The sequence below is a fragment of the Marmota marmota genome, unplaced genomic scaffold (assembly GCF_001458135.2).
Source record: "Marmota marmota marmota unplaced genomic scaffold, marMar, whole genome shotgun sequence".
NCBI classification, from domain to species: Eukaryota; Metazoa; Chordata; class Mammalia; order Rodentia; family Sciuridae; genus Marmota; species Marmota marmota.
Window position 1 is genome coordinate 31488368 of NW_025999932.1, and position 14440 is coordinate 31502807.

Sequence of the window (14440 nt, forward strand, 5' to 3'; positions counted from 1 at the left end):
TCAGATAAAGTGGACTTCAAGCCAAAAGTTAATCAGAAAGGACAAAGAAGGCCATTTTATACTGCTTAAGGGAACAATATATTGATAAGACATAACAATTTAAATATTTATGCCCCAAATAATGGAGCACCTACATACATCAAACAAACCCTTCACAATTTCAAGAACCAAATAGACCACAACACAATTATACTAAGTGACCTTAATATACCTCTCACCACTCGATAGATCTTAAAAAAAGAAACTTAATAAAGAAACTACAGAAATAAAAAATACAATTAACAATTTATACTTAACAGACATATATAAAATATTTCATCTATCAATAACTGAATGCACTTTCTTCTCAGTGGTTCATGACTCCTTTGCTAAAATAGATGATATCTTGTGCCCCAAAGCAATTCTTAACAAATACAAAAAAAAAAATAGAAATAATACCTTGTATTTTATCAGATCATAATGGAATGAAATTAGAATGCAATAATAAAATAATAAACAGAAGCTGGAGACTTAAATAATACACTGTTGAATGACCAATGGACAGCTGAAGAAATCAGGGATGAAATAAAAATATATATACTTAAATGAGAATAGCGAAACAGTTACCAAAATCTCTGAGACACTGTGAAGGTGGTTCTAAGAGGAAAGTTCATTGCATTGAAGTATTCTTTAAAAGAATAGAAAGTCACCAATTAAATTGCCTAACTATACGCCTCAAAGCCCTAGAAAAAGAAGAGCAAATCAACACCAAAAACAGTAGAAGACAGGGAATAATTAAAATCAGAGCTGAAATTAATAAAATTGAAACCGAAAAACAAGTCAAAAAGCAACAAAAAATAAGTTGTTTTTTTGAAAAAAATACATAAAAAATTGACAAACCCTTAGCCAAACTAATGAAGAGAAAGAGAAATATCAAATTACTGAAATTCATGATGAAAAAGGAAATATCACCACAGACACTAGTGAAATACAGAAGACAATCAGAAACTACTTTGAAAATCTATACTCTAATAAAATAGAAAATCATTAAGACACCAACAAATTTCTAGAGATATATGACCTACCCAAATTGAATCAGGAAGACATAAAAAATTTAAACAGATCAATTTCCAACAATGAAAGTGAAGACATCATCAAAAGCCTTCCAACAAAGAAAAGCCCAGGACCAGAGGGCTTCTCAGCCAAGTTCTATAAACATTCAAAGAAGTATTTACACCAATACTCCTCAAATTATTCCTTGAAATACAAAAGGAGGGAATCCTTCCAAACTTCTACGAAGCTAATATCACTTTGATACCAAAATGAGACAAAGACACATCAAGAAAAGAAAACTTCAGACCAATATCCCTGATGAACATAGATGCAAAAATTCTTAATACTGAAAAACTGCATACAAAAATATATTTAAAAGACAGTGCTAAGCTAGACCTATAGCTCAGTGGTAGAGCACTTGTCTACCATAGGTGAGGCACTGGGTTCGATCCTCAGCACCACATAAAAAGTAAATAAATAAAATAAAGTTATAAAAAAAGTTTTTTTAAAAAATATAGTGCACCATGATCAAGTGGGGTTCATTCCAGGGATGCAAGGTTGGTTCAACATACAGAAATCAATATATGTAATTCATCACATCAATAAATTTAAGGATCAGAATCACATGATTATCTCAATAGATACAGAAAAAGCATCTGACAAAGTTCAGCATACATTCATGCTAAAAACACTAGAAAAACTAGGGATAGTAGGAACATACCTTGGTAAGCTATATATGCTAACCAAGACCAACATGACTGTAAATGGAGAAAAATTGAAAGCATTCCCTCTAAAAACTGGAACAAGACAGGAGTGCCCTCTTTCACCACTCCTATTCAACATAGTCCTGGAAATCCTAGGCAGAGCAATTAGACAAAAGAAAGAAATTAAAGGGATTATAAATAGGAAAAAAAGAGCTCAAACTATCCCTATTTGCTGATGACATGATTCTATATTTAGAAGACCCAAAAAACTCCACCAGAAAGCTTCTAGAACTCATAAATGAGTTCAGCAAAGTAGCAGGATATAAAATTAACACCCATAAATCAGTTGTGTTTCTATACACCAAAGAAGAATCAGCTGAGTCTTCATTGGTGTATAGGAAAACTATACCATTCATAATAGCCCAAAAAAATAAAATAAAATATTTGGGAATCAATCTAACAAAAAATGAAATACTTCTACAATGAAAACTACAGAGAGAAATTAAAGAAGACCTTAGAAGATTTCCATGTTCTTCGATAAGCAGAATTAATATTGTCAAAATGGCTACACTACCAAAAGCACTATACAGATTTAATGCAATTCCTACTAAAATTCCAATGATGTTCTTAATATAACTAGCAAAAGCAGTCAGAAATTCATTTTGAAAAATAAGAGGCCCAGAATAGCCAAAGCAATACTTATCAAGAAAAATGACACAGAAGGCATCACAATATCAGACCTTAAATTATACTTCAGAGCTATAATAACAAAAACAGCATGAAATTGACACAAAAACAGATATTAAGACCAATGGAACAGATTAGAAGACACAAAGTCATACTCACATAAATATAGTTATCTCATACTAGACAAAGGCACTATAAATATACACTGGAGAAAAGATAGCCTCTTCAATAAATGGTGCTGGGAAAACTGGAAATGCATATGTACTAGGATGAAATTGAACCTCAATCTCTCATCCTGCACAAAACTCATCTCAAAATGGATCAAGCACTTAGGATTACACCAGAGACTCTGCACCTACTAGAAGAAGTGGGCTTAGAAACGAACTTCCTTAATAAGACTCCTATAGCACAAGAAATTAAATTAAGAATTAATAAGTGGGATGGACTCAAACTAAAAAGCTTCTTCTCAACAAAAGAAACAGTCAATGAGGTGGAGAGACAGCCTACATTTTGGAAGCAAGTTTTTGCCACACACACTTCTGATAGAGCACTGAACTCAAAATACTTAACACCAGGGGCTGGGTTGTGGCTCAGTGGTAGAGTACTCACCTAGCATGCACTGGGTTCAATCCTCAGCACCATATAAATGTAAAATCAAGATACTGTGTCCACATAAAGCTAAAAACTAAATATTAAAAAATACTTAATACCAAAAAAAAAACCCAACCCAATCAATAAATGAGCTAAGGAGTTGAACAGACACTTCTCAGAAGAAGATATACATTTGATCACAAATATATGAAAAAATGTTCAACATCTCTAGTAATTAGAGAAATGCAAATCAAAACTACTCTAAGCTTTCATCTCATGCCAATCAGAATAGCAGTTATCAAGAATACCTACAACAGTAAATGTTGGCAAGGATGTGGGGGAAAAGGCACACTCATACATTACTGGTGGGACTGCAAATTGGTGCAACCAATCTGGAAAGTAGTATGGAGATTCCTTAGAAAACCTGGAATGGAACCACCATTGGACCCAGCTATCCCACTCCTCAGTCTATACCCAAGGATCTTAAAATCAGCATACTATAGTAACGCAGCCACATCAATGTTTACAGCAGGTCAATTTACAATAGCTAAACTATGGAAGCAATCTAGATATCCTTCAAAAGATGACTGGATAAAGAAACCGTGGTATATATACACCATGGAGTATTACTCTGCAATAAAAGAGGAAAAAATTATGGCATTTTCAGGTAAATGGATGGAGTTGAAGAATATCATGCTAAGTGAATTAAGCGNTGAAGTATCTAAGCATCAATAAATGTTGGCGAGGATGTGGGGGAAAAGGTTCACTTATACATGCTGGTGGGACTGCAAATTGGTGCAATCACTCTAGAAAGCAGTATGGAGATTCTTTAGAAAACTTGGAATGGAACTACCATCTGACTCTGTTATCCCACTCCTTGGAATATACCCTAAAGACTTAAAATCAGCATCTATGATGATGCAGCTGTTCAATGTTTATAGCAGCTCAGATCACAGTATGGAACCAACCTAGGTACCCTCAGACAGATGAATGGATAAAGAAAATATGGTATATATATATATATATATATATATATATATATATACACACAATGGAATATTACTTAGCCATAAAGAAGAATGAAATTATGACATTTTCATTTCATCCAGTAAATGGATGAAACTGGAGAATATCATGCTAAGTGAAATAAGCTAGTCCCCAAAAGCCAAAGACAGAATGTTCTTTCTGACATGTGGATGCTAACCCACAACAAGGAAAGGGAAGATTAGACTTGATTTTGGTCTAGACAAAGGGTAATGAAGGGAAGGGAGGGGAGATGCAAATAGGAAAGACAGTAGAATTAATCAGACATATATTTCCTATCCTTTTATATAAATACACGACCAATGCAACTCCACATCATGTACAGCCACAACAATTAGAACAAGTTATATTTATTCTATATTTGTATGTCAAAAATACTCTACTGTCAAGTAAAAAAAACCCAAAAACTTAAAAGAGGGCTGCGAATATAGCTCAGTTGGTAGAGTGTTTGCCTTGCATGCACAAGGCCCTGGGTTCAATCCCCAGTACCACACACACAAAAAAAATATATATATATATATACACACACATATACATATATATGAGAGAGAGAGAGAGATAAAATCTCTACTACTGGCTAGAAAACATGATAGGCTTACAGAGGGCAGCAGCAGAATAAACCTTTTAGGAAGAAGAGATAGAGACAAACTCACACTTCATCATTTTAATCCAACCATGAGATGCAGTAACTTCCAGCAGGATCAGAGTGACAAACGGACAATTCTTTAAGAAAAATAATCTGTTCAGTAATTATAATGTATAAAAATCAGTGTAATACTAAACCCATCTAAAAGGAATATGGTAGAGAATTCAGAGTTAGAAATAATTACAGCGTTTGCCCTAGAGGAGCTAGACATGAATAGTGAAAATTGAATAAATAGCTCTCGTTCCATAACAAAGATGTGTACAATATGTAATGTGGGGCTGGGATTGTGGCTCAGCGGTAGAGCGCTCGCTTGGCACGGGCGGGACCCGGGTTCGATTCTCAGCACCACATAAAAAATAAGTAAGTAAATAAATAAAGGCCTCTCCCCCGCCCCCCACCTCCCCTTTAAAAAAAAAAAATGTAATGTGGACCCTGGAAAGATTTGAAAATGGAATTAAAATCAATCCCACTATGAAACATACAAAAACATGTTCAGGAAGTGTCTTAATTTACATAGTGGAATTCCAATAGAAAAGCAGTTTGAGACGTTCTAAATAGAGTATAAGTTCAGCCAAAAAGCGTGGTCTTGCCTTACTTGACCACGCTTCAACGGCAGCACAGGCACCTCAGCATCTGTTTCAGCGGCTCCCGCCAGAGAATTTGGGTTTAGCCGCACATGCGCAGTCAGTCAGGTCCCGCTGCCATTCGGCCCCGCCCTCAGAGACACCGAGCTCCGAGAGCCGCTGCCGTAAGGACGCTCTCGAGCGTAGTGCTGCGCAGACGCAGTCGGGGTCCGTTCGCGGACCTAGCGCCTTTTCCTGTGGCTTGGCTGTCTTCTGGTTTGTCAAGTGCCGTTGGCCTCCGTAGGTGCTGAAAATCTGGGGTCCTGGACCCCGGCCAAGACTCAGCAGCACGGAGGTGCCGGGTGTCGCCGAGGGCGCGGGGCCGGGCTCCGGAGGCGGCGTGCCCTGCCCCGGGGCCCCCGCCCCTGCTGCAGCCGCGGCCCTGGCTGCTGCCCCCATCGCGGCCCCGGCTTCTCAGTTCACTCTGCTGGTGATGCACCCATGTGGAGGGCAGGACGAGGCCTCCGCGGAGAGCGTCCTGCGGCAGGCCCCGCTCCCGTCGGGCAGCGTCGGAGTGGGACAGCCGGTTGGGTACCCGTGTGAAGTGTCAGGGGATGCTGAGGAGGACGCAGGGGAGGATGAAGCGGACCTGTTGGACACTTCGGACCCCCCAGGGGGAGGCGAGAGCACAGCCAGCTTGGAGGATCTGGAGGACGAGGAGACACACTCAGGGGGCGAGAGCTGCAGCGGGGGAACCCGGAGACGGGGCAGCGGCGGGGGCAACATGAGCAAGACTTGTACCTACGAGGGCTGCAATGAGACCACGAGCCAAGTGGCCAAACAGCGGAAGCCGTGGATGTGCAAGAAACACCGCAACAAGATGTACAAGGACAAGTACAAAAAGAAGAAAAGCGACCAGGCCCTGAATTGTGGTGGGGCCACCTCATCTGGCAGCGCGGGAAACGTCAAACTGGAGGTATTGCTGGGGTCCTGGGGAATGGGAGATGGAAGAAGAGACCCCACACTTGACGAAAACCCTATTGCCAGGACATGCCCACCTATTCCTGGATGGGTCGAGGTTGCAGTCACATCATTTTTTTGTGTGGTGCCACCCTTTTGAATTATGGTTTTTGGAATTTTAACTTTTCAGAATTATTATTTTGGGGATTTTAGACATTAGAGAACTTAGGCTTAAGTGATTTTGATCTCTTGGAAGTTCAATACTTGGAATTATGGCATTTGGGATTGTATCTTTTGGAATTGTCCTCAGCACTTACTAGAGGTAAAAAGGAGTCCTTTGACAATCTAATAAAACCTAATGAAGACTGTTCCAGAAAAACAAACAAACATATACAGATGTTTAATGTTGCATACAAATTCATACAGTTCAGGATCCCTGTAGATCCTAGACCCACCTCTATTCTTGTAAAATAATATATTTTACCAGATCTTGGATTAAACAATCATCTTACTTAGTACAGAATGGAAGTTAGTAAAAGGAATCAGGTTTGTCCCTTATATGTTCCACAGGTACCCATACACTTCAGAATTCTTTACAGAGAAAAGATAATACTCCTCTTCAAGGAAGTATTTTATCCTTGGCTGCTTTTGTTTACTTGTTTTTTTGTTTTTGTTTTGAATTACCATCATTTACAACTATAGTGTGAGGGGAAATGTATAAAGGACAAATAGATAGTAAATTAGCATCTCCCAATCCATAACCCCTCCCCAAAAAGAACTTTAATAATTTCTCTGTTTTAAAATAATTTGCATGGGGCTGGGGATGTGGCTCAAGCAGTAGCACACTCGCCTGGCATGCGTGCGGCCGGGGTTCCATCCTCAGCACCACATACAAACAAAGATGTTGTGTCTGCCGAAAACTAAAAATAAATATTAAAAATTCTCTCTCTCTCTTTAAAAATAAAATAAAATAATTTGCATGGGTTTTGTTTTGTCTTTTTAGGGAGGAAAATTAATTACTGTAATACTAGGCCATTTGTCTTTTCTTGTGTGACACTTCCCCAGTTTTGAGGAGATTATAAAAGCTCTATGTCTTGATCTTTGTTGAACCAAGTGTAAAGAAAATAGCCATTTAGAATATAATAAGGGCCACCATAGTACTGCTATAGTAATTTAAGGTGGAATAGCTCATTGAAGGCTGAGATACTCTGGAAAGGCTTTGCAGAGGAAATGTGTATAGGCCAGAAAGGAGGCTGTTTCTTCTGTGCTAGGCTATAAGTGGAGTCTCACAACTCTTCATCAGTGAGGTAGGTTCTGTACTACATGGATGGAAACTGAATCACATGAAGGGTAAGTAATTTAGCCTAGGTCACACAGCCAGCAAGTGTTCAAACATAAGCAGTCTAATTGTAGAGCTTCACTTTTATTCCCATACTGCTCCATAAAAGGAGAGTCAGAATGCTTCAGATAACTGGAACAGTATTTTGTTATGCCAGGGAAATTGTTAAGTACTTTAGATTTTCTAAGGTAACTAGAGGTATATATTTTTAGTAAGTATGCTGATTTTGTTTAGATTTTGATATCTGAGGGTAATGGCATCATTATAGGACTTACTGGTTTTATTTATATCAGTGGCAAGAAACTATTTATGCCAGTACTCTCTAATACTTTCAAACCAATTTATTTTTTTCCCTCTAGTGACTCCTACTGAATTCTGAAAGCTGTTTATCATTTGCTTGTTTAAGCAATGTTTTACTGCCTCACCCTTATTTTGGTTATAAATTGGGCTAAAAACTATCCAGTGTCTCATTAGCAGTGTAAAATTGCCTCTGAGTTCATATATTTCATTCAAAGGCAGGCAGACTCTGTATCTTGGCCCAGATAGCTCCATATGAGGAGAATGTTCAATTCCATTTGACATTTTTTATAACAATGAAGATAGCTCTGAAGTAACTCATCACCCTCCTACCCCAACTTTTCCCCCTTCAACATGCAGAAGAATCCAGGTTGAAATCCTGGAGGGGAAGAACTGAGGAGATATAGTTAACTTCCATAGCACCTCTCCTATGACAATGAGAGGCTTTCCCAAAGTTTCACAGGAACTGGGCAAAAGGAAGAGAAGCAAAGATCAGTTCATTACATCTCTGAAATGCTTACCGTTGTGGGTTATTATGCTGTTAACTATTAATATTGTTTGTTTTTATCATATCCCAGGAAAGTCCAGACAATATACTCTCTATTGTCAAACAAAGAACAGGATCTTTTGGGGATCGTCCTGCAAGACCTACTCTTTTAGAACAAGTGTTAAATCAGAAAAGACTGGTAAGAATCAGCTTGTGTAGTAGCTGCAAATCTATTAATGAAAGTTGTTTGTTGTAAGTGGAACTGTTTTAGTGTTTGAGATTTTAAAACTTGTTAACCGGCTACCAAAATTGTATTTTGCCACTTGCCAGCACACATTGAATCTCATAGATGCCGTGAGGACTGTAAGAGCAGGAATACTTTTAATTCTGTTTCTTCAATGACTAAACTTTGACTATCTGAGAAAGATAGAATTCTAAAAGAGACTTTCCTTGTTTTCTGAGGTTTATGGAATAATGCTTTAATGTTGAAGTATGATTAAGCCAATATTTAATACAGATCTCTATTGCAAATTTGATAGAAGGAATCAGAAGTAAATAGTAAAGGATCGAGTGTTCACTAATTATTGGAATATTAGTAATTTGAGGTCATAAAAGAACATACCCATCCACTGTACACCAAATTCCTGAGTCTTAAAATTTTTAAAAAATAGAATTGGGATTTTATCTAAAAAATTTGGAAGTAGGTGTTTCTAGCTTAAAAGACAAAATAACAAAAAAGATTATAAATTTGATCCATAAAAGTGAATGCTGTAGTCAAAAACAGTAAAAATCAAAATGCAAAGTAACAAAGGGAAAAAAATAATTGCCACAAATATAAAAGTCTGTGGTTAATATGGTTGAGATCTTTTCTTTTTCTTTTTCTTTTTTTTTTTGAGATAGCATTGTTGTTGTGTTACTCTGGCTGGTCTCAAACTCCTGAACTTAGGCTCAAGCAGTCCTTTTATCTCAGCCTCCCAAGTAGCTGGGATTGTAGGCATATCCCACCCTGCCTGGCAAAAACATTCACATAATTTGATGAGGAAAAACCTTTAGCCTCAATACACTGCAAAAGATAAAAAACAAAAGTATTACTATTAAATGGAATGGAAAGGTAGTCAATATCAATAAAATGAAACAGTAAACAGTAAGTGAAAATTATTTAATAATTGCACACAATAATGGTGAAGATTTCATGAAATGGGCACTGACATTCTGTTGTCCTATGTTGGTATAGCAGTTTTACAAAGCAGTCAAGCAATATATATCAGGAGTCTAAAATGGTCACCTCTTGACTCAAATCAAAACTAATATGAACATTTTTGCAAAAAGTAAATTCTAAATATGGATAAAGTTAAGTGTAAGAAGAATGCCGGAATGTATTTATCACAAGTAGTAAAATAATAGTCAAAAAACAATTTAAATGTCCAGAAGTATCATAACAGCTTAGTAGATAATTGTACATTTACTTAATAAGATTTTGGACTATCTTTACAAATACTTTTTAAATCAAACTATTCAATAAAAAGTAATACAAAATAATTCATAAAATGTGAAAATATTTAATGATAATATTCCCACTTTATTTGGTTTTTCTTTTTTAACTTTTTGGGGCCAAAATCACATCAGATTTTATTATTAGTTTGCAGCTTGATTGCAGTCCATCAGCTATAACAATGAGTTTGATTAAGGCATGTTTAATTTTGTAAACATAGTGTATGTTGTGTAGGGACACATCAGAATAATTCTATAGCATGAATACAATCTGACCACATAAGAGTAACATTCTTAATAATTTTTTTTCTTTTTTTTCTTTAAGTCATTACTAAGAAGTCCAGAAGTAGTGCAGTTTTTGCAGAAGCAGCAGCAACTATTAAATCAGCAAGTTTTGGAGCAAAGACAGCAGCAGTTTCCAGGAGCATCTGTGTGAGGAAACTTATCAGGATCCTCAACATGTTTTTCTCTTACTGTAATAGATGAACATATTTTTATACTAAAGATAATTGGGTAAGATATGCCAGTAGAATATAAACATTTTCCTGTAAATGTATGTGTGCATTTGGGGATAAATAAGTACTGCACTTTTTGCATCCTTTCAGATGAACATGAGTTTGAAAATATCAGTTTATCTCCCCAGAGTAGCATTTAATCAAAAGTTTTTCTAAAAGTATGTTCCACTTCAGTCATTGTTACTGAAGATAATGAAGCCAGTTACTTTCTGTGCAAGTCATGAAGTTAACAGGTAATAATCTTGGAATATCTAACTCTGTGGTTCTCATCAAAAGGTAGTTGGACATATGTTTTTTAGGTTGTCATAGTGGACTTAAATTGCTGGTTTTTAGTGAGTGGGCCAAGAATGCTGAATGTTTTGCAGTGTCTGGATAGTCCCACACAACTAAAAATTATCTTACCAGCAATGCTAATGATGTTTCTCTTAAGAAACACTTAAGATAGCTAGTTGTAAAGATATGATGTAGTTAGAGCACCTAGAATTGGGTTCTGACAATAATCTTTCTTTGCAGTTAAGATTGGAGCTGACAGAGAGGTAAGCATGTTTTATACGTCTGAGGAAAGTTATCATTGATCATTATTTGTCTGTGCAATTAAGAGATATGCTGGTGGGCTGGGGTTGTGGCTCAGCGGTAGAACACTTGCCTAGCACGTGCAAGGCCCTGGGTTCGATCCTCAGCACCACATAAAAATACATAAACAAAATAACGGTATTGTGTACAACTAAAATATAAACATTTAAAAAAAAAAAAAAGAGATGGTCTGGTAAAACCTACATGAAAGATTCAAGTATGCCAGAATGAATGCATCTCCTAAAGTTCGCTTCTCACTTTTCTGTTACCTATTAGTGTTGCTCTCCCATTAGACAAGACCCTTTTATGAAATGGAAAGGTAGTACAGATACAGTAGGGGCTGGGGATGTGGCTCAAATGGTAGTGCACTCGCCTGGCACGTGTGAGGCACTGGGTTCAATCCTCATCATCACATAAAAATAAAAGATATTGTCTCCACCCAAAACTAAAAAATAAATAAAAATTTTAAAAAATTGTTTTTAAAAAAGTGATACAGTACACAGTAAGTGAAAGTTATTTAATAACTTATGTGTTGAATTTATGAATAGTATAGATATATCTCAACCCAATGCCGGGACAAACGAATCTTAATATTTATTTTTCATTAAGAAAATGAAAAAAGAGATTCTTTTCAAAAAGAAGAATCTAAAAATAACAGCACTTCAACATTTCATCAATGGTTTTTGATGTTTAGCTATTTTAAGACTGTGTTTTAAGACTGTGTTATTCCTAAGTACTATTAAAGAATGATGGGTAATCTGAACACTTTTTTTTTTTTTTTTTGTATTTTCTCCTAGGAAAACTTTGAAAAGGCAAAGCTACCAATAAAAATAACAAATCAAATATCAAGAGATATTATAATAATAAATATATGTGTCCCAAGATGAACTTGCAAAAATTTGTTAGTTTCTTGTTTTTTAACTCTGAGATATATATTATGTTAAAGTTAGTCATAGCTGTTCTAAGAAGCACTTATGGGGAGAAAGAATGTTTTTCTTCATTTTTATGTATGTTTTCTACTTAAATATCTGCAGAAACACTTTTGCCAAAATTATATCATTAAAGTTCAGTTGTTGACCTTTTCAGTTGTCTTATTTGTCTATTTTCTTTAATTGTTTCACATTGGTTTTTTATGCAGAGAAATATACTTCCTATTTGTTATTGTACTGACACTATTGGGAGCTCTATTGAATCCTTAGAGCTTAAGTTAATTTTTATGGTGGAACAAAAAAATCAGCTTTTGCTTCGTCAGATGGAATAAGAGGAACAGGAAAGGAGGAAAAGTAATAGACCAGTGAAAGCTGAGTGAAAAAGGATGAAATATATGTAGTGAGTAGAGCCTTGAGATGATTACTGTTGCTAAACCCTAATGAAGTTCATTGAATGGCTCGGAATCTTCATCCTAGGATATATTTTAGAATAAAGTAGCTGTCCCTTTACTATTTTGAATTAAGAATAGGCAGTTTTCGGATACAATTTAGTTTTGTTGCCTACCACATTGAAAAATTTTTTCCTATGAAACTATGAAACTGATAAAAGTGAAACTATGAAAGTGATAAAGTTTTTTTCTTCTTTGGGATAAATTTATTTAGTCCCCAGTTTTGTGTCCTTCTGTGTACTCATGACTTTGCAGCTCCTGCCACCAAGACTGAATTTATTTTCCTACCCCTTAAATCTAGAGGACTGACCTATGATTTGTTTTGACCAAGTTAATTCAGACTAAATAACAGTGAACCAGCCACAAGTAGACTTCTTAAGGTTTTAAACACTTCCACCTATTTTTTTAGACTTCTATCCAACAACTAGGGTAATAGCCTGACCCGCAAGACAGCTTACTGCAAATAAGTTTGATGCATCCAAGATCAGCCAAGCCTAGCTCAGATTTGCAGAATGATCCTATTGACCTGTAGATTATGAAGCAATAATAAATCCTAAAAATTGTAGGGGACATAATTCTAGGATGGTTTATTAACACAGCATTCACGTTACAGTTGGTAATCCATACACTTTATTGTTACAGTTATTGCTACATAGCAAGTCACTAAAAAATATGGTGGCTTAAAACAGTAACATTATTTCTAATAGATCTTAATATGATTACTATGATTTTAAGTGATTTTGCCCATGCTTTGGGGCTAGGAATGCCAGGTACAAGGCTCCCTCACACCTGCTCTTATTCAGTGTAACCCATTAAGAACTGGATTTTATTTTTTCACCTCCTTGAATCTGTGCATACCCTATGATGATTGTTAACAGAATGTGGCAGGAGTGATGCTGTGCCAGCTTCATATTAGATTAAAAGAAATTTTATAAGTATGGATGTGTATACTTGTAATAAAAACAAAGGAATAGGATGGAGTTGTAGCTTAGTGGTAGAGTGCTTGCCTAGTAGCATGTGTGAGGCGCTGAATTTGATTCTCAGCATGGCATATAAATAAGATTCATTGGCAACTAAAAAAAAATAGTTAAAAAACATAGAGGAATTCACAACTTCCATTTTCCAGCAAAGTTGGGAGAGAAATAATCTGTTAATATGGGCAACAGGAAATGGTAAAGGACTTTATAGAAAAAATGTTCAGTAGCTACATTAAAGCCAATGAGAGAGGTAACCAGCAGCTGGTAGCCTGCTTTAATGGTAGTGCACTTTTGGTTGGAAATGAAGCCCTGCAACAATAATATATAAAATACAATTCTCACATTAATATCATGCCAAAGAATCCAGACACAAATAATGTGTGCATGATTCCACTTAATAAAATAGAAATGCAGGTGCAACTGTGCTCTGAGATCACAGACAGTGGTTCCATATGGCAGGAGGCTTCCAGCATTCTGGTGCTACTCTGTTGTTCGCATTCTGTTTATGCATTCACATTCAATTAGTGAAAGTCCAGTCGTTTATGTATTTATGGTTTTTACCTTTGCAGTATATGTTTTGAACTTCAATTTTTTAAATAGTTGTTTGTTTAAAGATATTCTCAGTGGTCCTTGCAGCTGGATGTGGCATGAATAAATTCTGGCCAGTGGAATATTGAGCAATAGCCATGAGTACAACTTCCAGATAGTACCTTTAAAAAGAGAGAAAGCAACCAGTTTCCCCTCTTCCTCCATCCTGCTGCCTGGAATGTGGACAAAGCAGTAGATCATCCATGGGCCAAAATGGTCACTCACTGGGGAAAGTGAAATAAGATAAAAGGAAACTGTGTGCTTGGATGGCCTCAGGGAACAGAATCACAGCCCTAGCCTGGGATGTTTTGGGACTACTTACTTGAAAGAAAAATGGAATGTATTGTTCCTCCCACCCATGGTCATTTTTTTTTTCCCTTTAATTTTTATTGTTGGTTGTTCAAAACATTACATAGTTCTTGACATATCATATTTCACACTTTGATTCAAGTGGGTTATGAACTCCCATTTTTACCCCGTATACAGATTGCAGCATCACATCGGTTACACATCCACTGTTTTACATATTGCTATACTAGTGTCTGTTGCATTCTGCTGCCTTTCCTAT

General features: G+C 36.3%; 1 protein-coding gene and 1 non-coding gene across 2 annotated transcripts; both read left to right on the top strand.

Annotated features, from left to right (window-relative positions):
* Positions 1-4479: 4479 nt before the first annotated feature.
* On the top strand, positions 4480-4553 carry Trnaa-ugc. The gene has a single exon. It is a non-coding gene; the product is annotated as a tRNA-Ala (tRNA).
* Positions 4554-5380: 827 nt separating this feature from the next.
* LOC107140784 (regulatory factor X associated protein) lies at positions 5381-12014 on the top strand. Its single transcript, XM_015483965.2, has 4 exons — positions 5381-5452; positions 5572-6243; positions 8442-8549; positions 10167-12014. The coding sequence occupies exons 1-4, from the start codon at positions 5381-5383 to the stop codon at positions 10275-10277; spliced, it is 963 nt and encodes a 320-aa protein (XP_015339451.1). The 3' UTR covers positions 10278-12014.
* The last annotated feature ends 2426 nt before the right edge of the window (positions 12015-14440 follow it).

Coding starts and splice junctions, on each gene's coding strand:
- LOC107140784 (XM_015483965.2), top strand. CDS start 5,381: ATGCGCAGTCAGTCAGGTCCCGCTGCCATTCGGCCCCGCCCTCAGAGA. Junction 5,453..5,571: donor GAGCTCCGAGAGCCGCTGCC/GTAAGGACGCTC, acceptor TGGCCTCCGTAG/GTGCTGAAAATCTGGGGTCC. Junction 6,244..8,441: donor CGGGAAACGTCAAACTGGAG/GTATTGCTGGGG, acceptor ATCATATCCCAG/GAAAGTCCAGACAATATACT.